A 24,763-nucleotide genomic window follows, 5' to 3' on the forward strand; every position below is an offset into this window, starting at 1 on the left:
AGAGAAATAGATGGAGAATCAAAGTCAACTTCAATTGTGTCCACCGTACTTAGATTCCACAATAGACAAAACTGTTTTCAGATTGTGTTCAAGCAATTTTAGAACAGCTGTGCAAATGCATGTGTCTGACACATTTTATGTGACTGCAATATGTAACAAAATAATGCTATGGCTTAGCCCAAAGCACGTAAACCTGAAATATCTTGTTTAACCCTGTAAGTTCAGCTATCCACTGTTCAAAACACTGTTGGGGCAACTTCTTGAGACGAATAAATCAGAACCTAACTGCAGTCATACATATCTGAGCAACAGAATGTTCATCTAACTTCCAAACAAGGTCATCATGACGAAAATCGGGGCACAATTTTGAACACTGAATTGGGGCACAGTTTGAAACACAGTCAGTATGTCAGTTCTGACAGATGATGGAGAGAAAGCAATGGGCATCATAGCTGTAACATTGTATGTGTCAAAGTGGGCTTCGACTTGCGTGTGATATTCAGACCAATCCTCTTCATTACCATTAAACTAATGGTGCTTGGGAGGAGTGACTGGCTGTGGAGCAACTTAGTCATTTGTTAGAAGCTGAGCAGCAGTTGCTCAGTGTGCTGCACCTGAAATTGAAGAACTTTGTGTTGAGAGGTAACCTGTTATGGCTCAGACACAGTTAAATGCTTTATGGCATACACAGGGTGAAACAGTACTCACAAAGAATAGTATACCCATTGTCAGATGTCACAGGCTGCACAGATTGCTAAAGCAGGACAAGTGGCGAACTGTGGTGACACTAACATCAGTCTTCAATGCTTGGAAGAGTGCAATTGTGTCTCAACACAGTGTACTGAACACCTCTAATGATAGGCTCCACAGGTAATGACTGCATGTGGCAATGTTAACACTGTGACATCAGCAACTAAAACTGAAATGGGCACGTGACCATCGGCACTGGACGTTGGTGCAGTGGCAGAGCATTGTACAATTGTACAGTTTGATGAGTCCCAATAGCTTCTTCATCAATCGGATGGTAGGGCATGAATGATATTCCAGGGGAAAAGCTCCTCCCATCTGTTCTGTGGAGAGACAAGCTGGCAGTGCCGCCGTCATGATGTGGGGAACATTCACAGGGGGATCTTGTGGATCCAGTGGAGCTTGCTCAAGGCACCATGATAGCAAATGAGTATTATACACTGGTTGCAGACCACGCACAGCCCTTTGACTCACATTTATTGACAGTAGTGGCAGTTTTCAATAACATGTGCCATGTCACAAGGCCAGGAGTGTGATGGAGTGGTTTGAGGAACACATTGGCGAGTTGCAGTTGATATGCGACCTGATCGCACACATCTGGCATACGATGGAATGTGGCGTCTGAGCTCATCTCCCCCTCTCTGGAATTGATGGACATAGGTGACTTAGGCTGTGTCCTACGTGAGCAACAGAAGAGACTGACAGTGCACAACAGCTTCAGGCGACAAAACACAACCGCAGGTGTAGTTACGGAAGTGTCCTACGTGAGCGATGTCTGTGTCACTGCCTGTCTCCCGCTGCAACTGGCTACGTTTGAATTCAAACGTATTTGAATCTTGTTGCTGCAACATGTGTGACAGAGAGATACAGCCACGTGTCTTCTCGGCAAGACAGTGGAGCGGACGCGACGGCAGCCATTGAAATATTTAGGAGATTATAAGAAAACTATTTGGTGAAAAAATTTGGTTCATCCGCATATTACAGCTTGATATCGTCGCTTGATAAAGGTCTCAATTTATTTTCGTTATTCGTCATAGTTACTGTGCTGCACGAAATTGAGTACATGGGTGCACGAAATTTTGAAGAATTTGCAGAGGTAAAATCACATTGCATAGACTTTCCATGTAGTTCATTTAAGGCCATACATTATTGTGGATGAAATGTAATAATATATCTAAACTGTATTTAAAATTGAGACCGGAATATTTCTTTTCATTCTTGAGATATTGGTTGTTACATCCACGGACGGGGCGGAACCTTTCCTGCGCTTTGGTAATCAAGTGGTCGTAAAAATTGTTGTATTTCATAAACGGTTCAAGATATCGAAAAGATGATATTTGGAAATGATAACACGCAGAAAGGACTATTTATCGTATGATTGACACTCGATTCACTTTTGTAAACGCGTGAGCAGAGCAAAAACAAAACTCCCTCTAAATTACACCATGAGGTTTTTTCTGAATTTTCATAGCCAAACAAAGGGAAAGAAACAGTAAACGAGGTATCAAAGTGATCAGCGTGAGCTCTAGGTTTGTATGAACATACGTAACTGCTTGAAAGTAATCTGGGTAATTATAAAAAACTTAATTAATGAGGTGAGGAAAAATTGAAATATTTCACAAAAAGCTGCTGCCAAGCTATGTAAATGAAGTGTCAAATTTCGTCTGTTCAAGGCCTAGCTATTTTGCACATAAAAAGATACATTGGTATTTAAATGTCAAAAAGGATTCCATCGAATCAAGTATGTTACAAAGGCAAACAAGGAGTCAGTAAATCATTCCTCCTGAATAAAACTTGAAAATCAAAAATGAAAGAAATCATCCACATAATTTATGAAATGATTTGTGTAAAAGAAATAAGTAGATTAGAGAAATGTTCTACATGCTTTTGAATGATGCTCAAACTCATGAACAGAAAATGAGGTGCTCCAAACATTTCCCTAATATTTTTTATATCTTATTTTTAGACAAATCATTACACAAAATCTTTGACTTTCTTTTTAAAAAATTTGTATGCTTTACCTTTACACACTATTTAGATTAATGGTAACGCTTGGCCTTAACTCTGACTGCTGATGAATTACATTTGTAACAGCAGATATCTGTAAAATTTCATGCTTCATTGTAATTTGTTAGGAATTTAATGTTTGTGATATACTTGGAGAGGTGTGTATACACTTAAAGATAAAGTTCTTTGGCAAGACCTTAAAATATGCTTAGAAACGCAGTGTAAACAGTATATATAAAGTGTATTATACAGAATTGTAATGGAGTCAGTTAAAATATAAGATGCAGCTGAAATCGAACCTAGGACAACGAATCATACTCATGTTCTGTAACGCTACCTCTACACATCTAACTGTCCTTCAGTTATCAATCTACGTACTTACATGTCTATTTATGGTAGTCAGTAATGTAGTCAGTCATTCTTCTGCATTTATTGGCTGTTAAAAGTTCTTGATCACATAAAAAACATTTGTATTTAATGTACTGGTGAGATAGTCGAATGCTCCTCTGTTCATTCACGTGTCTTTGAAGATTTGTATGGTGATCTTGGTAGTTGATATTTATGAAATTCTCCATGGAGATTCCTCCCTTTGTAAATTTCATGCACAGCATTCCTTTTCGCTTGATTTTCTTAGGTAAATCTAATTTTGTAGACTTACTCTCCAGCTACAGTATTCTACAGTTTAAGGGTGCTGTTTTATAGACACAGCTGGTTGGCTCTAAGCAGCCTTCTTGTAGCACGACATGTTCGCTCGCACGCAGGAAACCCGAGCTCTTGCCTGATGTTGCTGCTTGTCGCTGGAGTGTCACATATCCAGAAGTCGCTTGCTTTTGTCACTCACATAGGACACTGCCTCAAGTGTGCAGATGCAGTGCCAACTCCCTCCAGTGACCTACAAAGGCCTCATATTTCTTTGATGCAATTAAGAGTCACTGCTGTTGTCCATGCTGGCTATTAGGTAGGTGGTCATAATGTTGTGGCTGACCAGTGGCTATATAAGACATCTGTTGTTGGTGTCTGGAGTTGAAAGTCACTTAATTTGTTTTCTTCTTCCACCCTAAGCGTTCTCATTTTGCTGCCCATTAATGTCCCCCTCCCTCCCCCCATTATGGAACAGTGCGTAGGGATTCTTGATAAGTTGTATTAGAAATTTAGTCTCCCAATTTGGTTAGCTGGTTCTATTGTTTGACGTCATGGCTTCATATATTTAATGTTCGGTGGTTACATTGTGTACCTGTCAGTGGTATCTGAAATTTCTTTAATTCCTGCAGAATAGGTCTGTGTTTTAAGGCATTCCTAATTTTTTAAATGTGAAACATTGTCTTTGGTTACTCATGCAGTTGAAGTGCTTGTGGTAATGTCAGCTTCCAGATTAGAAGTACAGCGTGCCAGAGCTCAGATCGACATGTTTGATTCTTAGCCTTGTGTGAGATGTGGGGAGAAATATACAGACTTGTTGCCCCTTATTGCCTGCATTTTAATCACCTTCCCAGGTCTCCATTTTTCAGAGTTTAAGTTGGTACTTGTTAGTGGATGCACAGTTGATTAGTTCAACTTCGTCTAGTCTAGTCTACTCTACTCAACTTTAACCAGTACATTGCTGCCCAATATGTGGTAGTAATATCAGTTGGGTTTGTTCTGATCCCCACACACAGTGTTACCACTGTAGTGATGCTGAAAACACAGCTGACAGTCTAAGCAGGCCACTCCTCTGCCTTCATCTAGCAGCTGTTTTGTTGGTTCAAATTACTCAGTGTGCCTACATACTGGTTGAAAAGTGCCCACAAACCATTCTATTACTGCATACCTGCAATAGTCTAAGGATTGTAGCACCTAGAGTTGTCTGAAACTAGCAAATATTGCAGGGCATCAGAGTTTGTCGAAAGCATATGCAATATCTTTCGCGATGGCTGTGGCATCTTTGTTTTGTATGTTTTTGACAATTTCCAGAGCTTGATTAACTACATCGTCTGTTGCTTTCCTTTTATTAAGACCAAAATCTTGTGGGCCGAGGCCCCGAAGCACTCGCTGCCTGGAGGCAGCTGTACAGTAGCTTGTGCACCTTAGCCATTCTGGTTTTTGAGGAAAGTTGGCCTGCATTTTCTGGATGATTCCTGCAATTATGGTTCCCCAAACTGTAAATAGCGTGCCTAGCCTTAAGGCATCATATATTAATTCTGGTAAGTACAGAGTGATCTGTGATGCTAGTCTTTGGAGTATCTGTGAATGCATCCATTCTGGATCTGGAGTTCGTTTATTCTTTAGTTCTATTATTTCTACCACAACTTTGTAATGTGCAAATGGGTGGGTGACTAGCTGAATTGCATGGAGTGTGTTTGTGCTCCCTGAACATGGTCTGTTGTGTGTCAGTGACATCAAGGTAGGAGATAATTCAGTAGGAATTGTTTATTTCTTCATCTTCCTGTCACTGTACTCTTATACTGCTGTAGCTTACACAGAACACAGGGCAGCAATACATCCACACATTGCAATGTTGTACATGATAACCTGTTGTAACTTCTAGATGTAGTGAAGCATGTCACCATGCCTAGTTCAGTCCCACATTCACATCTCACAGTACACATTCAGCAGCCGAGACAACACTTGGAACTGACAGTTGGTCCTGTGCACACGACAGCAGCCTGACTTCTGGTAGCCCCAGCTTTCAAAAGCATCTTTGAGGTACTGACAAATGGGAAGTTTTCCATCAGTAATTGTGATTGGACTGAAAGACAAAAGGGGAAAGATGTTCTTGTCGGAGCACAAAAGGGTGAAAATATTGCTCTTTGAAGGACTCGTGCAGAAAAATGGAGAACTAGCTGCTTGAGCCCTCATTCTGCTTTACGTACCAAAATTTTTATCATGCGAAGATATTCATGCACACTCCCACTGCCACTGCCCATCTATCTCTCTCTCTCTCTCTCTCTCTCTCTCTCTCTCTCTCTCTCTCTCTCTCTCTCTCTCTCTCTCCCTCTCCCAGCAATAAATGGAAACCCTTTCTTACTTACACTGTCTCCCTTTCTTTCTTTTGCAATGCCACTGTCTCCACCTAACTGCAACAGCTCAAAAATTCTGTGGTGTCAATGTTATTTTTTCCCATCCCCATGTGTTCAAAATTCCAGTCCATAATGTGCTGTCCCCCTATTCCTGTGTGTATTAGGATGCAGACCCACAAAGCATGTGTAGGGTCTCCACGCATCTATTTTTCATTTCCACTGTCATCTCTCCATTTTTCTCCTATTGGGTATATGTCCATCCATCTCTCTTTCACTTCTGCTGCTATTGTCTCACACTGACCAGCAATATCTATCTCTTTTGGTTTCATTGCTGTTGCCTTCATGCATCTCAATTTTTCACTGCGACTTTATCACCTCCATCCCGCCACCTAGCCTCCTCTTTTTCTCCCACTGGCACTGTCTTTCCTAGCTTTTGCCATAACTCTCTCTACTACTCTTTCAGCACAAAAAAATTGAGTATTTCCAGACACCAAAATTTTTGGTGAAGAAGGTGCAGTGGCGACTGAGGCAGCTGGTTCCCTACTTTGCTGTCAGTCTTTCAAAGAGTTAAATATTTTCACCCTTTCATGCTCTGATAGCATTTTTCCCCTGGTAGTCTTTCCCTGTGCATCAAAATTTCCACAGCCAATATCTCTGGAACCACGATACATACTGACAAATGGCTTTTCCGGCTATTAATGTAAGGCAGGGAGTCGCGAATGTAAATTCTGTGAGACATTCTAAATGGTGTGGAAATACTGGTATCAACTCACTTACTTTAAAAAAAAAATGGACACTCCATATTATTCCATACACAATCAATAACAGGAGCGATCACAATAATAATGGCGTTGGTTGCATTGCAATACATAAATTACATTCCAAGAAATTGAAACTAAAGTTGCTGCATGAAATGAACAAAATGCGCTGTTATTGCACTTCCCGCTAAACGAGAGTGACCCGCACATTGCTCGTAATCACGAAGTGATTGACGTGCATGTTCTTACATTCATTTTTTAATTTTTTTTGTTTATACAGTAAGTTCTGTAGGACCAAATTGAGGAGCAAATCTCAAAGGCCATGGAACGTGTCAGTACATGAAATTACAACGTAAAAGTAATAACAGATAAAAATAAATGACTTTGTGACTAACCTAGGCCTCCTAATTGCTGAGGACTGCTGCATGTTCCCTAAATCTACAGCTACACAAGGCTCCTCTCCACTCAACTCTGACAGTTGGTCAAATGTATTGCATATATGCAAAGTAAAACAGTCTGAATACCTCCTCTTCCTAGCTGCCTTCTTGCCAATTGCCAGTTCCCATTCGACTGATGACCATAGATGTTAAGTCCCATAGTGCTCAGAGCCAGCCAGTTCCCATTCCCCCACTACCCTTCACCCGCCTCAACCTATCTAGTTCCTCCTTTGCGTGTTGTAACTGCTCCTCTATCAACTTATTTCTACTACAGATTCTGCATTCCCAGGAGAGGATCTCACTAAAATGACCACTGGTTTCGCCACTGCATTCCCCCCGATGAAAATACTTTGAACAAATCCTACACCATAGCCCACTATTCACAAACCTACGACAGAACCCACACTCCTCACTCATGGTAAAATTTTACAATTACTGAAAAAACTATATGGCTACGTTACCAAAGTTGTTACACCACTAGAATTATTTATAGAACTAACAATAAAGGTCTCGAAATTCTCTGCCTACTAAGAAAGCAACTACTTGTATAAATACTACTACACAACAGCTAATACCAATACCAACAAAACTTCACAAAATTATTAGCTAAAACCAAAAAATTCGAAAGGCTACTGGAACATTAAACGAAGTTAAAACAGCGAATGAAAATTTTACTGAAGTATTTCACTAGAAACAATAAGAAATGTCGGGTGAAAACTAATGTACGGAATTTACCAAACAACTTAAATGCACAGAAAACTCTAAAATACACAGCAAGCGAACTATTCCAAAAGTTTATTAAATCGTTATTTCGCTTCAAACAGCATGAAACACTGCCAAAAACTATTAAATTTAATAACTGTATAACAGTGGACAAATAAGTTCGTCAGTACTTAGCTTTCTAACCGCTACAGCTGTAGTGCAAGCTGCAAAATGTACGCACACATTGCTATCATGAGGGCCTAAGGAAGTAATAAGGGTTTCTGCCACAACCATTGATATCTACATAAGTGTCCCTCATACTTGTCGTATTCATCTACATACAGATTGTGGAACAGTACCTGCCAGTGTACGCTGCCCCGTTAGTGTCCAGGTCAACCCTTCGCCTCTGCAGTTGCATACAGCAGTGGGCTGCAATCGGCACTGTATGTGGGAATGGCTCACTGTGATGCAGGTTGTTCTTTGTGAAAGTATGTACAGGTACATGGCACTGGTGTACTGTACACTGTGATTGGTGTCAGTTGTAATCGTGGTATTAATTTACCTGTCATGGTATTCAAAAATGAGGAAATGGTTGACATGATGTTACTGTACAGAGAATGCCACAAATATGGCACATCTCCACAAGTATTGTCAGAAGGCTTTGTGTGACAGGGCAGTTCTGTCCATGAACGTGGTTCTGCAGCAGGGGCCTCACACGTGAAGCAACAGATGGAGTTGTTGTAGTGATCCCTGCAATAAAGCCTCGTGCAAGTATTCATCAAATGGTGACGGGTGGGAATTCCTCGAATGAAAGCGTGACGTATTCTGGACAGGCATAGATACCACCCGTATCATGTGGCAGTACATAGTCCTCCATAATGACTATGTTCAAAATCACCAGGAATACTGTCAGTGCAGAGTTGCCACAAGCTGTGGAAATCAGGGAATTTCAAAAATGTCAGGGAATAAGGGAAATTTGAAAAAAATAAACACAGGAAATATCTTGTTTTGGTCCCAGTAGATGAAATGGTTTGTTTACTGAGGTGCCAAGCAGTCGGGAGGGGGGGGGGGGGGCGGCAGCTGAGTATGTGCGCCACTTCCTTCCCTCGTTCTTTCTGCTTCTCCCTTTCCCACCTGTCCCCTCACTTGCAGTCAGTGCTGCCACCACTTCTTTCCATTAGCCTAGCAGCTGCCAACAAGAGGCAGGGAGGTGTGAGGAGTGGTTTGTTTGGCTCTGATTCTCAAGAGACTGTAGACAGCGACTGGCGATAGCAGTGGTGTGGGCATGACTTCTTAATGAAAGGTTGTGTGTGTGTGTGTGTGTGTGTGTGTGTGTGTGTGTGTGTGTGTGTGTGTGTGTGTGTGTGTGTTTGTTTGTTTTTGGTTTTCAAAGGCCATGGCCGAAAATATAGTTGAGTGTGTGATTGGTCTTTTTTACACACCTGTCTGCAGCTCAGTATGGGTTGATCACCATGGACTCACTTCATCAGCATGGTTTCTGTGACACGTAAATAACTGACCACATGGGTGGACTTCCACGACAGCCCAAAACCGCAGGCCATTGCTGAAGGTATCTCAAGGGATCGGGCCTGCCAATATGAAACCGTGAAAAACTCGAATTTTTCATTGTTTTAGTTTCAGTTAAATTTTTTTTAATTTTGACTGGTAAGAATTGATTCTCTAGCGAAGAATACTACTGGAGAACAATACTGCAGCAATAAAACGTAAACGAGAGGGGAAAAAGTAAATCTTTAGTTGTGAAGGAAATGCTCCATTTAAAACAAGAAATCATGTTGCACGCACAAGTATCTGCAAACAGCAAAAATGTATCAAAGACCTTCGTAACAATAAACTCCTTTCTGTAAGTGTGGCGTCACAACTGCCTACATCAGGTTCATTTGAGCAGTTGTCAGTGGGTGGATGTGCAGTCGACGTGCATATGAGCAATAGCTTCTCCCTCTTCTGGCTACTTGAAGTGCGGCTGTTAGCTCTATCGGCAGTAGCAGCAAGCAGCAAAATGCTAATGAGAAAATTTTTTCTTACGTTCCATAGCTGCCAGCTTCACGCATTGTGCAGAGTTACCTGAGTTGTAGTGGGGAGGGGTTAGCCTCCACGTGACCCGTATTTGCGTTTAGTGCTATTGCTGTATAATCTTCTTTTACAGCTCCCAAGTCAAATGAAAATAAAACGTTTTTCTGTAGCTGGGAGCTATCAAGCGAATTAAAATACATTGACATAATTATGGAAGGCAAAAATATATTAGTTTCAGTCTTCTGGATTTTATTTTATTTCAAAGATTTTAGCAGTCGAGCATTAATCACTTTGCAGAACAATGAACTTACCGTCTTCTGTTTGCTAAAGAAATTTGGCTTTATTAATCACTCCCACTGAGGCAATCAATTTAATTGAACCAAAGTGTTTCATGCCACAGAATTGGCTAGTTTCAATTGTTCACTGAATTTAAAGTCCACGTTCTCATGTTGTGACATGTATGGTACTATGCCATTATAAAGAACTATACATGAGATGGTGTTGTTGTTGTTGTGGTCTTCAGTCCTGAGACTGGTTTGATGCAGCTCTCCATGCTACTCTATCCTGTGCAAGCTTCTTCATCTCCCAGTACCTACTGCAACCTACATCCTTCTGAATCTGCTTAGTGTATTCATCTCTTGGTCTCCCTCTACGGTTTTTACCCTCCACGCTGCCCTCCAATGCTAAATTTGTGATCCCTTGATGCTTCAAAACATGTCCTACCAACCGATCCCTTCTTCTAGTCAAGTTGTGCCACAAACTTCTCTTCTCCCCAATCCTATTCAATACCTCCTCATTAGTTAAGTGATCTACCCACCTTATCTTCAGCATTTTCTGTAGCACCACATTTCAAAAGCTTCTATTCTCTTCTTGTCCAAACTATTTATCGTCTATGTTTCACTTCCATACATGGCTACACTCCATACAAATATTTTCAGAAACGACTTCCTGACACTTAAATCTATACTCGATGTTAACAAATTTCTCTTCTTCAGAAACGATTTCCTTGCCATTGCCAGTCATCATTTAATCATACAATCTCGTACATGAGATGGTACAGTACTGCTATTCGAAAAAAATTTACATCCCAAAAACCACACTGAAAAGGTTAATATCACGTGGGACCTACTTCATTTTGAATGTTGACAAATCAATGTGCACTTCAGGCCGGATTAGGAGTTTCAGTATAGTTTACAAAATTCTGATGCTTTTGGAATATCCTCTGATGTCATGTTTCTTTTATGGTGTAATGTAAGATCTCTTTATGCTTTATACATACATACATACGTGCGGGCTTCCTACATCATTGCAGCTGCACACGCGCATTAATGCCTGTTTTCGGGCGCACTCTGGCAACTGCTAAATCGAACCTACTTCTAACAATCTCGGGATAGTTTTGCGAATGGTGGTTTGAGAGGTGTTACTTTCAAAGTAAATTTCTCTTTATGGAAGGTGAATTATGTTACGTGTGAGAAAGTGGGATGAATTTCTTCAATCAGAGCATTTGACTCTCGTTTAGAACTGAATACTTTCAGGCCCAACCATGTAGAATAATTTGTGTCTCAGGAGACCAGACACATCATTATTCCAAATTAGTGGCACATTTGTGTGAAATACCTTAAGTATAACACACGCAAGAAAGATAAATACTACATGTGAAAGCTTAGATTCTCTTGTAGCTTATTAATCTTAGAGACCAATATTATATGAGAAAGCTTGGCTTTTCTTTTTGCCACACTACGTATATTAATGTAAACTGTTAACTTTTCCTCCTTGTGTATTCACGCTACGTAAGTGATCTCACTATTGGCTTACTACAGGGTGTGCCCTATTCTCTGAATATCTATCATTGGCTGCCGAGATCATGTTGCATGTTGGCTTACATAAGGGCATCGCAATCTCGATTTCAAAGCTCTGGAAAGTAACGTGCTGTGTTCGGTGCAATTCGAATTTATACTAATATGAAAATATGCAGCGTATTTGTTTCCAAAACGTGATGGAAGACAGACCCTTCAATTGCATCAAATAATGTGGTGTCAACATGATGGATGCCCTGTGCATAATGCCACAGTGGAACAGTAGGAGCTAAACTAACCACCCCACATCGATGAATTGAACAGAGCAATCATATCGAAGGATTTCCAGAAGGATCGCCAGACCTCACGCCCATGGACATTTTTCTCTGGGGAAATGTCAAAGATGCGGTGTACCAGCAGGTCCCAACAACAAGTACGAACACTACAGCCTATATTCGTGCTGCATGCTCTGCAATAGCATCACAAACACTGATAGCCACGAGTGGATCAATGACGGAGTGGGCACAGCTGTGTTGCCAAGGATATAGTGACAGCAGTCACTAAAGATGTTCAGTGACACGTCCCGTACATGGCATGTACCATTGTGTAATTGATAAACTACATACAAATAGCATGTATCCCTCTGTGTGACCCTTTGACAGCCATTAATTTTGTTTACCCTGGTCAGTGGATACCAGTATTTTCTTACAGTTATGTGCACTGTAGTAGTATGAAGCACATACGAGTAAACCATGCCCTTGTTTATCTTGCGGGTGACTGGACATCTGTGTGTTTCCTAGGCCATGTACTAACAGTGTACATAGCGATACGTAAATACAGCTTTGTTGTGTCATAGTACTTAAATCACACTGCGATTTCGAGCAACATGTGGGTTTCTCTTATATTGTGAAAAGTGCAATAATGTCATGTTCCGCTTATTTCAAGCGTCAAATTCATGTACCAATTTCTTAATGTAATTGATGCATTGCGGTGAAATCAATGCCATTACTGTCTGCCCCTGGTAACTCAGTGGTCAGCGCAACGGAATGTCATACCTAATGGTTCGGGTTTGATTCCCGGATGGGTCGGGGATTTCCTCCTCTCAGGGACTGGGTGTTCTGTTGTCCTTATCATTATTTCATCCCCATCCACATGCAAGTCACCAAAGTGGCATCAGCTTGAAAGACTTGCACCAGACGAACTGTCTACCCGATGAGAGGCCCTAGCCACATGGCATTTATATTTTAATGCCATAACTACTACTTTCTGTTGAAACCAATATTTCCGCACAGTTTAGATTGTCCCATAGTTTTTACTTTCTTGAGCCTCTGCTGTACATTCATACCCGTGAAAGCTGTTAGTCAGTATCTGTTGGTGGTTCCACAGATAATGGCGGTGAAAAGTTTAGGTGGTACGCCACGTATCAATCAAATTCTGTAAGTCAACAACATTTAGACAGTTTATTTACGTACTTCGGCACATTTAGGTACTTCGTCATATATAAACAACAAATAAGTATGCATAATATGAAGTTAACACAAAATTATTTGACTTAGGTTTCTTTCTGTATACCTTGATCAAGTGAAATATTTGTCTTAAGACGTAAAAATGTTGTTAGTAATAATTTACAGAATCAACAGCTTTTCCAGTTATATATGTTTTTAACAGTAATTTTAAGTTATTTTCAACACGTGAAAACCCTCATGAGGCCATTTTTAGCACTGTAGTACAGCTTCCCATCTATTTATATATGTGTGAAGTGCCTATTATACAGAGGTAGTATGTCATAAGGTTTTATTGATGGAAAAATGCTGGGTAAAAACAAAGTTTCATGACCTCAGAACCTATGCAATGGCCCTAAAACCCTTGCCCTGTGTTCAGTACATTAGTTAAAACTATATGTGTACTTCAGATGGGATATCACACACATACTTTGAGTGGATATAAACACTAAATATGAACTCTTACATATCATAACGGATAATGATATCCAAAAAGTTTCAAAGTTACTGAAAAATGTCATCTTAAGAAGACATGGCGAAGGTGCTGTCATGAATAGAAATTACTGTCCCCACAATTGGTGCTTTTCCTACACAAAAATCTTGGTCCTTTGTGGCTTTCCCATGAACAAATTGTGCTTTCATAAGCCACCTAAGGTCCAGCGTGAGCCACACCTAATGCAAAATAACCAGATGATTTCCTCAGTTTGCCTGGGCTGGAAGGAGTGTGTGGTGTTTAAATTTTTACGCTGTACTGAAGGATAGCAACAGTATGAGATATCTTCTGTCTGGTATACAAATGGCCTTCAGGCTAAGGGCTATCCGAAACACTACATGCCTTGTCTCTGTCACCAGCGGAACATGAGTTATGACCCCCGGAAAATCCGTATTTTGGGGCGCAGCATTTGGAGCATAATGGTACCTTGAAGTGTGATCCATGGGATGACTAAAACACAGCGTCCTAAAAGTGTTAAGTTGCTTGCTCAGAAGTGTGATGTCAGTCAGTGTAATCACCAACTGGTGTTCCTTATGCTCTTGCCACTGAATGCTTCTGCTGCAATACAGACTTTACTTTGTGTAATTGTCTTTCATTTCCTTGGTATGTGTATGGCGTATGCCAGCAATTTCTGTAGCCAATTTATTCTACTATGTACAAGGAGTACAGGGGAATGTGGCATAATTTTATATATAATTTTATTTATAATCAAATAAAAATATGATGACTTTTTAATGACTAAAAGTTTCCTCTGGCTTAGCTCCATTCTCTCGTGCCTTATCTGAAATACCTTCCCTGCGAAGTTAAGTATCTGCTGTCTTAATGTTTGTTATGTGTGCCTGTTATAGTTCAGTCTTTGATAAATGAGCTAGTTTGAGTATTGCTTTAGTGACGTATTTGCAATGTCCTGTTCAATAATCCTGTCAGTCCAGAGATACTGGGCCCTTACATTTACCTTTGGTTTGTTATTTCTGAACAATTTTTTGTTTGGTACACTTAGCTGCTGTTATGGTGGAACTTGGGAAAACCAGTGTGTAAACTGACAAAATGGTGGGCTGTTGAACTCAGGCTCCCCACCAGTGTCACAGACAGCGTGTGTCGTGTTGCCACTGTGGACAGGCCCCCGGCTGCAGTAAGCGACCTTCTGCCCCCCCCCCCCCCTCCACAATACCCTGTGCGCCCACCCGCTGACGCAGTGCCTCTTGTTTTCAGCGTGCCAGCCACTGCAGACTGTAGGCCCACCAGCACCAGCCACGGCACTCAGCCGCTCAGCGACTGCGGCCGCACTCCCACCGCTGCTGCCCGCCATACTCCCCCGCCACCTGACGACTCGGCCGTCTCCCGCCTGCGGTGAGTACCATCACTGCCAACGCACGACTTGTACATTCACAGTAACTCTCAGTGCCGCGTCAACCAAATGTTACACTGAAAGGCTCTAATTTAAATTTTTTAAATTTTCGATGTAGCTGAGCTTGGAGCTATCAGGAAAACTTACTTCTTCATTTAATTGGTGTGTTTAATGCGGCTGGGGCTCTTGATGGTGTTGACGTACCTTAAAAATTAGTCCTAAAAGAAGTTGGTGAGAAGACAAGGTTTCAGTGCACTGACATTCAACGAAACTTACATGTCACGTGAATGTATTCTCACAAGAAACCTCTTTTAAGTGCGAGGTCACACTGTCTTTCACTCATTTGAAAGTGTTAACATTTCTGATGGAAAAAATTTTAACTGCTAATGACTCACCATCTTCATCAGGAGGGTGACAGAAAAATGTTTCCGTGAGGTTCAGAGATCAACCTCCTATACGACACACTTATTACACTTAACAGAATAGACATCGTCGACACCCGAGAAATGTTCAGGGCAGACCATTAACTTGAACCACGAGCACAAATGATAAAAGGTCACAAAGGCAAACTGTTCAGAACATTCAGCTAAGCATCCACTCTTTTAAGTGATACACGTGTAATGGTGTGATAACAACTGATGGAATTTGATGGCACGCAAATGAATGCAAAACAGTCTGTCATGGAGTTTATCATGAAACTCGCCATCCTTGAAGGTGTACATGGAGATAGTGCGATAGTACATTTTATAGGCATAGAACAAACATACATCTAGAGGCTGAATTTTCCAGTGATACAAATTGTTGTATCACACACCTTTAACGAGGGATAATTTGCTCTAAAGGAGTGTGGTTTTTATATGCAGACCAGGAATTGAGCAAAAGACATTTTAACAAGCTGTTGGTCAGAAGCAGTGCTCATACTATAGCTGTAGTTCTCTTATGCCCATTTTCCCGCTCTTGCTTGCTTTCACATAACTATTCCCTGTTATTGGAAATAAGCGACCGACGGTACGGTCATAGGCAGTTGGGTGTATAACAAAAATTTGTCTCACAGTGAGTTGAAAGGTTTACAAGATGCATTCATTGGGACTAGATTGACATTGCAGTTCCTTCTTAACATGAACGTGCTCAATGTACCAGACTAGTACCTGCACTGGCATAGGACAACCAACTGTGTGACTATTCAGCATGCCATTTGAAACTGATCAGAGAAGAATGCAGCAAGACGTTATGGAATAGTGTGTCCCAACTTTCAAGTGGGAAAGTGGGTGCAATGCATATGTTGTAACTTAAATGGCATATGAAATGTATGAATTGACTTAAGAAAATTCATTGCTCCCACCTATACAGAGATTCAAGGATTCCATAACTCAAATTATCTAGAATGGTCAGCCATCGATATGAGCAATGTGTGTATCTACTTGCAGTGGGTCCCACGGCTTCCTATTGTTGTTATCCAATTTGGTTATTGTGTTAGTGAAGCAAGGGTTCCATTGTTCTGGCCAGTAAAAGTGTCTGTGTTAAGTTCTTTGTGTTCCACTGCCCAGAACCCCATCAGATTCCCTTATTGATTTCGTTCTTTTCTCCTAGTTCAGTATACTGAAACACCTGTTCATTTTCATATATTGGTATGTTTGTTGCATATATCACGAATCTCAGCTGCCATTGATGGAAACACAATCTGCCTGTGTGCCATGCCCACCTGCATAGCCCAATAAATGTGCGAACATTCGATACATATAAACTTCTTACGCGGTGAACAGCCTCTTCACTCGCTCCACAGAATCGCTGTGGGCTACTGGTAAAATAGCAACACCAGAACAACCACCCTGACTCCACAGGAGTGAAGCCCAGCTTACACACTAATAGTGAAAGTTACTCATGCTACTACTGGATTTTACACTAAAATTATTGATGAGGCTAAGATTAATGAGAGTAACGACAAGCTCCATTGGAATCACAGTGGCAGTACATGGCAAGGGTTTAACAAGATGAGTGGCCAGTTGTTCTTCGTAGGCTTGTGGATGCAGCTCTCAGTGCAGAGACGTCAGGCTGTGTCCTACTCATGTCTGGTGCCGCATGCGAACTTCCACGAGAAAATATCATCATTTGGAGCTAGCATCATGGTGTTTCAGTGAAATATCAGCAAACCCAGTGAGCAACTGTGAGCAGTGTATTCCCCAGTAACTGACAAAACAATTCTCAGCTGATATGTTATACTACTGCTGGCTGCTATTAATTGTTGTTCCAGTAACTGTCTGGAATTTGTGCTGTTACCCAGTGACAGTCATGGTACAACCAATGCCTAACCAACACCTGACAGCTTCATGGATTGGACTGTTCCCTGGACAGCATATATATGCCACGAGCCGATTTCCTTCCTTCTTCTTGCTCAAGTCTCCAAACTTTTTAAGAAGAATGATGAAATGCTCGTTTGGACATGCATGCATGTCTCAAGGAGCAGGTATTGCGACAGCTACATCTGTTATGAACGAAATAATTGATCAACAGAGGCACTGCCTCATTGTTTTATCTCCCCACATCAGTCAATGGCTTTCAATCAAAGCGTCCTCCCCAGTACAGAAATTGATGTGTGTATGAGTACAGTTAGTGATGCATGAATGATGACATTTTGGAAGTTTGGGTCTGGCCATGAGTTGTGCATGTATAGCGAAAGTGGTTAAGGCGAGCACTCGCGTAAAGCAGGAAATCTGGGGTCGAGTCCAGGTCTGGCATGAATTGTCACTGCCAACATTCTCTTACGGACTTGAAGGCTGTCGTACTCGCATCTGCAAAAGCATTTCACGCATTTCATAATGGCTGCAGCCGCTGCAGTGCATTTTTCTTTGGATATGCACAAATTCACAAACGAACATTTTGTTGGTCTTCGTAACAACACAGCCACTGCAATACTGTCAATGATAATACACTGATGTGATAAAAAGTCATGGGATACTTCCTGAATTGTGGTGGACCTAGACATGGCAGGGACTCGGCAAGTTGTCAGAAGTACCCTGCAGAAATAGAGCCGTGCTGCTGCTACAGCCCTTTATAATTGCGAAAGTGTTACCACTGACCTCTCGATTATGTCCCATAAATAGTCCATGAGATTCATGTCAGGTGATCTGGGTGGCCAAATCATCCGCTTGAGTTTCCCAGAATGTTCTTCAAACCAGTTGCAAATACTTGTTGCCCAGTGACATGGTGTAATGCCAGTCACAAACATCCCATCATTGTTTGGGCAAATGAAGTGTGTATGAATTGCTCCAGATGGCCTCCCCTAAGTACCCGAACATATCTATTCCCAGGCAATGTTTGGCTCAGTTCAACCAGAGGACCAGTGCATTCTATATAAACACAGCCCTCACCACTATAGAGCCAGCACCAGCTTGCATCATGCCTCATTGACAACCTGTGTCCATGGCTTTGTGGGATATGCGCCTCACTCAAACCCTGCCATCAGTTCTTACCAACTGAACTCTGGACTAATCTGACCAGCCCACAGTTTTCCAGTCATCTAGTGTCCAGCTGATACAGCCACGAACCCCAGAGAGGCAATGCAGGCGATGTTGCGCTGTTGCCAAAGGCACTCACGTCGGTCTTGTTACCATTGCCCATTAGGGCCAAATTTTGCCGCACTGTCCTAATATGTGTGTTCTTCATAATGTCCCACATTGATTTCTGTGGTTATTTCACACAGTGTTGTGTGAAATATGCAAATGCCACAGCACTTGGTCATTAAGTGAAGGCGTGATGAGAGGCCGTGCCTGAAATTTGGTATTTTTGGCACACTCTTGACACTGTGGATGTTGGAATGGTTCGAAAATGGAATTTCCCATGCATCTAGCTTAGTTGCATGATGAAATGAAAATATATCATTAATTTCTCCAAAAAATATTGATATACTGTTGGAAAATGTGACACTGATATATATCATTGTATCGATATCAAAACAGCAATATCAACTGCTGATATTTCAGTTTTATAGTATATTTTTTCACAATGTTCCAAAAATATTTGAAGTATTTTTTAAATTGTAGTAGGACATAATTTTACTTCCACTGTGTGAAGGGGTCCTACTACATTTTGAGCTTTCATCATTTCCGATCTTTCTGTTTGACACTGTAAAGCAAGTATATGTGGCACAGAACAATTTCGATTGCACTGGGGGTGGTGGTTTGAATGGAGTAACAAGACTGATAAGAAACAGAACACCAGTGGCGTTAAAACACAATTTTTGCGGCAACTAGTGTGCTATTTCTTTGAATCGATATTCTTTAAAAACAGTTGCTGAAAATCAACAACAAAAATGTAAATGTCGATAATGGTAGTTGCAGTGGGCGCAGATGTGTGAGGGGAAATGCTGACATAATTGGTGGCCAGCACTACCAACAGTAACTGCAAATGTTTAGATGCACCATGCAATTTTGACACTACAGCTGCTAGGTCGCTGGCATTTGCGGAAATGAAAGAACAGGGAAGGCAACATGAAGTGTATCAGACAAATCCTATATATGCGACAAAACCAAATGATTGACCCATCAGACGCCTTTCATTGTGCCACTTGTGTGGAGTTACCACTTTTAACGAAGTGTTTATCGGCATGCGTGAACATCCAACATTTCGTTTCAATTCTTGCTCTAAAGGAGATGGGCGGGTTGCTACCTTGTTGATGTACAGAATATGTAATAATAAATAGATACTTCTACAGTTCGAAAACCAGCAGTATATTTACAACGTGTAGCCGATATTTTTATAGGCAGGAGAGCCCCAATATTTTGTCCACCGATAGACACATATGTTTCAATATATCAAGAGTCGATATAAACATTTTAATAAATATCCATGTATTGGATACTCCATATTCTTAAAAATATCAACAATCCTAGTCCAGCTCTGACTGCCATTCTGCAATCAGTCTGCTTATTCCCGTCGTGCAGCCATTAAGGCGACGGCAATGTTTGCATGTGAGTCACTTGAGTAAAAGTGACAGCCTGACCAATGCACAGCCCTTTTATACCTTGAGTGCACGATACTACCACCATTTGTGTATGTAGACATCGGTATCCCACGACTTTCGTCAGCTCCGTGTAATACTTGACCTGTCTTTGCTTGAAGGCGCACAAGTGCTTGTTAATGGTGAAACATATACTGTCAGGTCGAAATTATAAACTATTTGCCATTATAAACAGAGACAATAAACTTTAAGTAAGTTAAACGTTTTGTTCAAAGTAACTGATGACTTTTCACCCACAAACTACATACTTTTGTTAACAAAATGCGGTTTTAAATTTAAGTATGTACTCAAGTTGTGGACCATCCACCTCAGGCCACATGTGGAATTGCTGTTTGAGAAATAGATGAACAGAAGGAGATGTGTTGGATGATACGCAGTTGCATTGTATGGCAGTTCGATGGCTCATATCATCTGACATAGTTGCAGTTCACTACAGACTGCATATCTCAGTGCTCTCCATAGAGAGTAATAGAGGAGTGAAATCAGGGTAGCTTGCCTGCTGATGTGCTGCAGCATTCCATCCTGCCCAGAAGTCAGGAAACTTTTCATTTGGTGGTTGCTTTACAGCAGGAGAAGAGTCTGGGCAATGGTCGTGTTCAAACCACATACACTGACAGTTATCCAGTGGTACTTCATCTGGAAGAATGGGCAGAATGTTTGTAAGAACATGTCCATATGTACTTCCATTTAACCTCCCTCCTTTGATGAAGTAAGGTCCCACAATGTAATTTCCTATCATACCACACCATACATTCGCAATTCAAGGTCGTTAGTATTGTACCTGACCAAGCCAGCATGGATTTTTAGTGTCATGTGCAGGCACTGCAGATCAGATAGATATAATTGTATGCTATGTTCAAAATAATGTCTTCGACTGTTTCTGATGTACTGACAGACGGTAGGGATGACATTTATGTGAATGTGGGGTGCGAATGACACTCATCTCCCACATTCCTATCGGTACGTCTCGTGCTACTGTTTGAACTGACAAGCATTGTAGCTGGAACAGCGTCTTCAAGTGCTCTGTCAGCCACAGTCTTTGTCCTTGTCCTCTGTGTGATGATGCTGGAGCTCTCTGATCGCACCGGTGACCTAATTATTCGTGCTAGGCTCTGGTGCAATGGACAATGATGGAAAGAAGATATTCCTGTTTCAACAGAATTTCTTTGACATCCTTGATATAAAATTAGCATGTCTGACTTCTCATTGCTGTACATACCTGCATTCCAAGAATACTGAAGCACAAGAGACTCGCATATAGACTTGGCAGTTCGTGCTAATTCTACAGTGCAGTCAAGTAAACAGTTGAAAGGTCACTTACATTGGTGCAGCCTTGCCTGACTATCTTTTGTTCATGATGCAGTGTTGTCTGTCAGTGGAGTGAGTGAGTGAACGAGCCAGTGAGTGCCCACTCTGCCTACCCACCTACGTCATGAGATGCTTCTGTGCGCTCTTTCAAAGTGCTGTACCACAGCGCATGTTTTAAATCAGCAGTGACCCAGTGTGGAGACACATCCTGGCAGTGTTTACTGCTATGTAAATGAGTTGACACTATCATAATGCAGCAGACGACTGCCAACTCCTGAAATGCAATGTTATGGAGTAAATTACCTTAACATGGGAACAGGAATCAAGTCAGGGCTCCCGTATATGTTGCAAATATAAAACCGAATGCCTGTTCCACTGAATATGTGTTTGTCTACAACTTCCTCCAAAATTGGCATATATATTCCGTCTGATAAGATATTAAACAATAAACACTGCAGGTATACTGGAGAATTTAAGGCTTTCCTTTGATGGGATGCATTGAAACGCGACAATTCTTGTGACGAGTTGTGCTCAAAAGTGATGGAAAACTTGTTTCGCATGTTCTACAACTCATTTGCATGACTCTTTTGTCATGTTGGTAAACATATCTCAAAAGTATGTGTACACCAGGCATATAGGATATTTAGTGTGTTGTCAGATGTTAACAGGGTTATTGATGTGTTAGTAGTAGTGGTGATTATTTGTTTAATGTAAAAGCGGTTAGTGCATTTGTATTACATGTTGTTACAAGAATGGAATGAAATGCATCAAGGTTTTAGAAATATTACATACTGCTTTTGGTGAGTCTACCATCAGTAAAACTGGTCTTAACGACAGATACACATGTTTCGAAGATGATGATTATGAAAAGGTTCATAAAAGAAGACGAAATAAGTTTCACGATATGATGTTTGAGCTAACAATCAATCGTCTGTGACAATATTCCAGATGGCCAACAACGGTCAAAAGTGAATGTCATGTTTCTCACAGTGTTCTTAGATTTCAACAGTTTAGTGCACCATGACTTCTGTCACAAGGTGAAATGGTCAGCAAGCAGTGCAACTTTAAAACTCATCGCCACTGGCCTGAAGAAAAAAAAACCTTCAAATTTGTTGTGGAATAAACATCTCTGCATTGTGATAATGCACCTGCTTACAATTTGTTGCGTGTTCTTGCATGTTTGGCTACAAACCATACTGTAGTCATGCCCTTGGCACCACGATCATCCCGTATGAAATTTTGTTCCAAAAAATTAAGACAAACCTTAAAGGCCTGCCTTTTTCATACACAGATCATATTCGAAACACACCCCTGAGAGATAAGGGTTATCTCATAGACAATTCCAGAATTTTTCAGTAACTGGTACAAACACTGGAATAAATGTATAACATGTAATGGGAAATGTTTTGATGAAGACATTGATGTAGACTAATACATAAACCCAGTAATAGATCCAATATTCACTGTTTCGCTTTCAATAATGTTTTCAGTGTTGGCACCTACGTTTTGTTGACAGGCGATGACGTTGTATTTCACTACTTAGAAATGTGATTAGTTACTTGTGTTTTCTTCCTAAGTATCAGAAGGGATTGCTGCCAACAGAAGGTAGTGTTAGAGTTGTATTCGTGTGGAGGTCAACCATTGGTTACCAACAGGATTCACAGGTCAAAGGAGGTGACTCTTTGGAGTGAATTAGGAGAAAGTTACAGCTCATTTTGTAATGAGATGGAGTGAACCAATTTTTAATGGGAAGTGGCTGCAGATTTGTATTGTGGGCTACTGGTAAGTATCTGCCAGCAATACGCTGATAGATCTGTATTGTAGAGGGGAGATTTCTAGATTTGTAACTTGTCGTTAAGCAGAAGTGTATACACGACTGGTCACAGTTTTACGTCTGTGATGGTTTTTTCATTTGGTGTCTGAGTGTTTATAGCAGAGTGTAAGAGTGTTGATGTTTTGTGCAGGTTGCTTTCCGAAGCAGAGAGAGGGAGGAGGCTGATAGAAGCAGCCAAGGAGGGGGCGGTAGAGCAGCTGTGCAGGTTGCTGGCGGCAGGAGCGGACGTGGGGGTGAGGGACAGAGCGTGGTACAGCCGAACTGCCCTGCACTGGGCAGCAGTCTGGGGCCATGTGGGGGCAGCCAGCTGCCTCATAGGGGCCAGCGCGGAGGTCGACGCCAGGGGCAGCAGGCAGACGACACCCCTACACTTCGCTGCAGCAAATGGCCACACGGCTTTGGTGCAGGTGCTGCTGGATGCATCTGCTGACCCAAATGGCAGAGATGACTTGGGGCTCACGCCACTACACTTGGCGGCAAGGTGGGGCCAGACAGGTGTGGCGGTTGAACTGCTGCAGGCGGGAGCTGACAGTGTGGCCAGGGATGGCGGGGGGAGGACCCCTCTGGACCTCGCCATGCAGAACAATGAGCAGCAGCTGGTGGAAATGCTGCAACAACGCTGATGTACAGCATTACACAACACATAATTAGTTTTACCATATGTCTTAGTCATAAATAAAGAACACAGAAAAATGATCTTTTGTTCACTCATTTATACCTAACATTTCGTGCTGCATATCACTACTCCGGTAACACATGACAACTGCAACAATCAGAGATAGCTGTAAACTAACATGAGGAACCATTATTTTGAGGATTAAGTCTGTAAAATACTTCACGATAGATTTTTCAAAATCTCAACAACTGAAAAACACTCCATTATTAATAAACATCACCTCTCTGTCTCACCGTATACAACATAATCAAGTTTCTTACAAGGATACAGACAGTACCTATCATGACTGCCTGCATTTTGAAATGTGAACATCCAATCTCGTTGAAGACACTAATGGCACAATAGTGTTGATTGTCTAGCACATCATGCAGTTGCATTAACGTCTGTTGTTCGAACCAGTCCCCGACATTACCTGATTACTGGCAGCATGCATGGTGCTATGTTGCACCAGTGTAAACTGCACGATACTCAAACTACTGTCATACAAAACTGTGTACCTGACTGAGACTTGAACTCGGGATCTTTGCCTTTTGTGGGCAGGCGCTCTACCAACAGAGCTACCCAGGTGTGACTGATGCCTCGTCCTCAAAGCTTCACTTCTGCCAGTACTTCTGGTAGAGCACTTGCCCATGAAAGGTAAAGATCCTGAGTTTGAGTCTTAGTCCGGCACACAGTTTTAATTTGCCAGGAAGTTTCATATAAGTGCACACTCTGCTGCAGAGTGGAAATCTCATTCTACTGTCATACAAGTTGTTCAAGTAGAACGTATCTTCAGTTGCGATCTCATGCTGAGTGTACTTCTGTATGTGTAGTATGCAAATACTTGTCTTTAATCACAATCTCACATTTGTAGCAGCACTTCTACCACACACTTAACAATACTGTACACGGAATGTGTGTCAGATCAGGGCGATTCGTACAGATGACATTATCATCAAAATTAAAAGAAATAAAATTCTCGACTTTGGCCCATAGGTGAAGTAATTCCAACTGGTGTGAACCTAGTAAGCGACTTATTGTTAGGTTAGTTAATTGAACTATAGATGTCTGTATCAATGTAATTTGCATCGAGTGTCAAACTCGCATAATTTTTTAGAATTTTTGAGGAATA

The 24,763-nt window shown here is 41.4% G+C and overlaps 1 protein-coding gene across 1 annotated transcript in view; it reads left to right on the plus strand.

Annotated features, from left to right (window-relative positions):
• LOC126427025 (ankyrin repeat domain-containing protein 23-like) overlaps window positions 1-23,672 on the plus strand; it is a 37,919-nt gene extending 14,247 nt beyond the window's left edge. The window contains exons 3-4 of the mRNA XM_050089191.1: window positions 14,682-14,819; window positions 23,107-23,672. Of these exons, the coding sequence (XP_049945148.1) occupies window positions 14,682-14,819; window positions 23,107-23,599 (631 nt within the window). The 3' untranslated portion in view covers window positions 23,600-23,672. The remainder of the gene's footprint in view (window positions 1-14,681; window positions 14,820-23,106) is intronic.
• Window positions 23,673-24,763: the final 1,091 nt, after the last annotated feature.

The sequence above is a fragment of the Schistocerca serialis genome, chromosome 11 (genome assembly GCF_023864345.2).
Source record: "Schistocerca serialis cubense isolate TAMUIC-IGC-003099 chromosome 11, iqSchSeri2.2, whole genome shotgun sequence".
NCBI lineage: Eukaryota > Metazoa > Arthropoda > Insecta > Orthoptera > Acrididae > Schistocerca > Schistocerca serialis.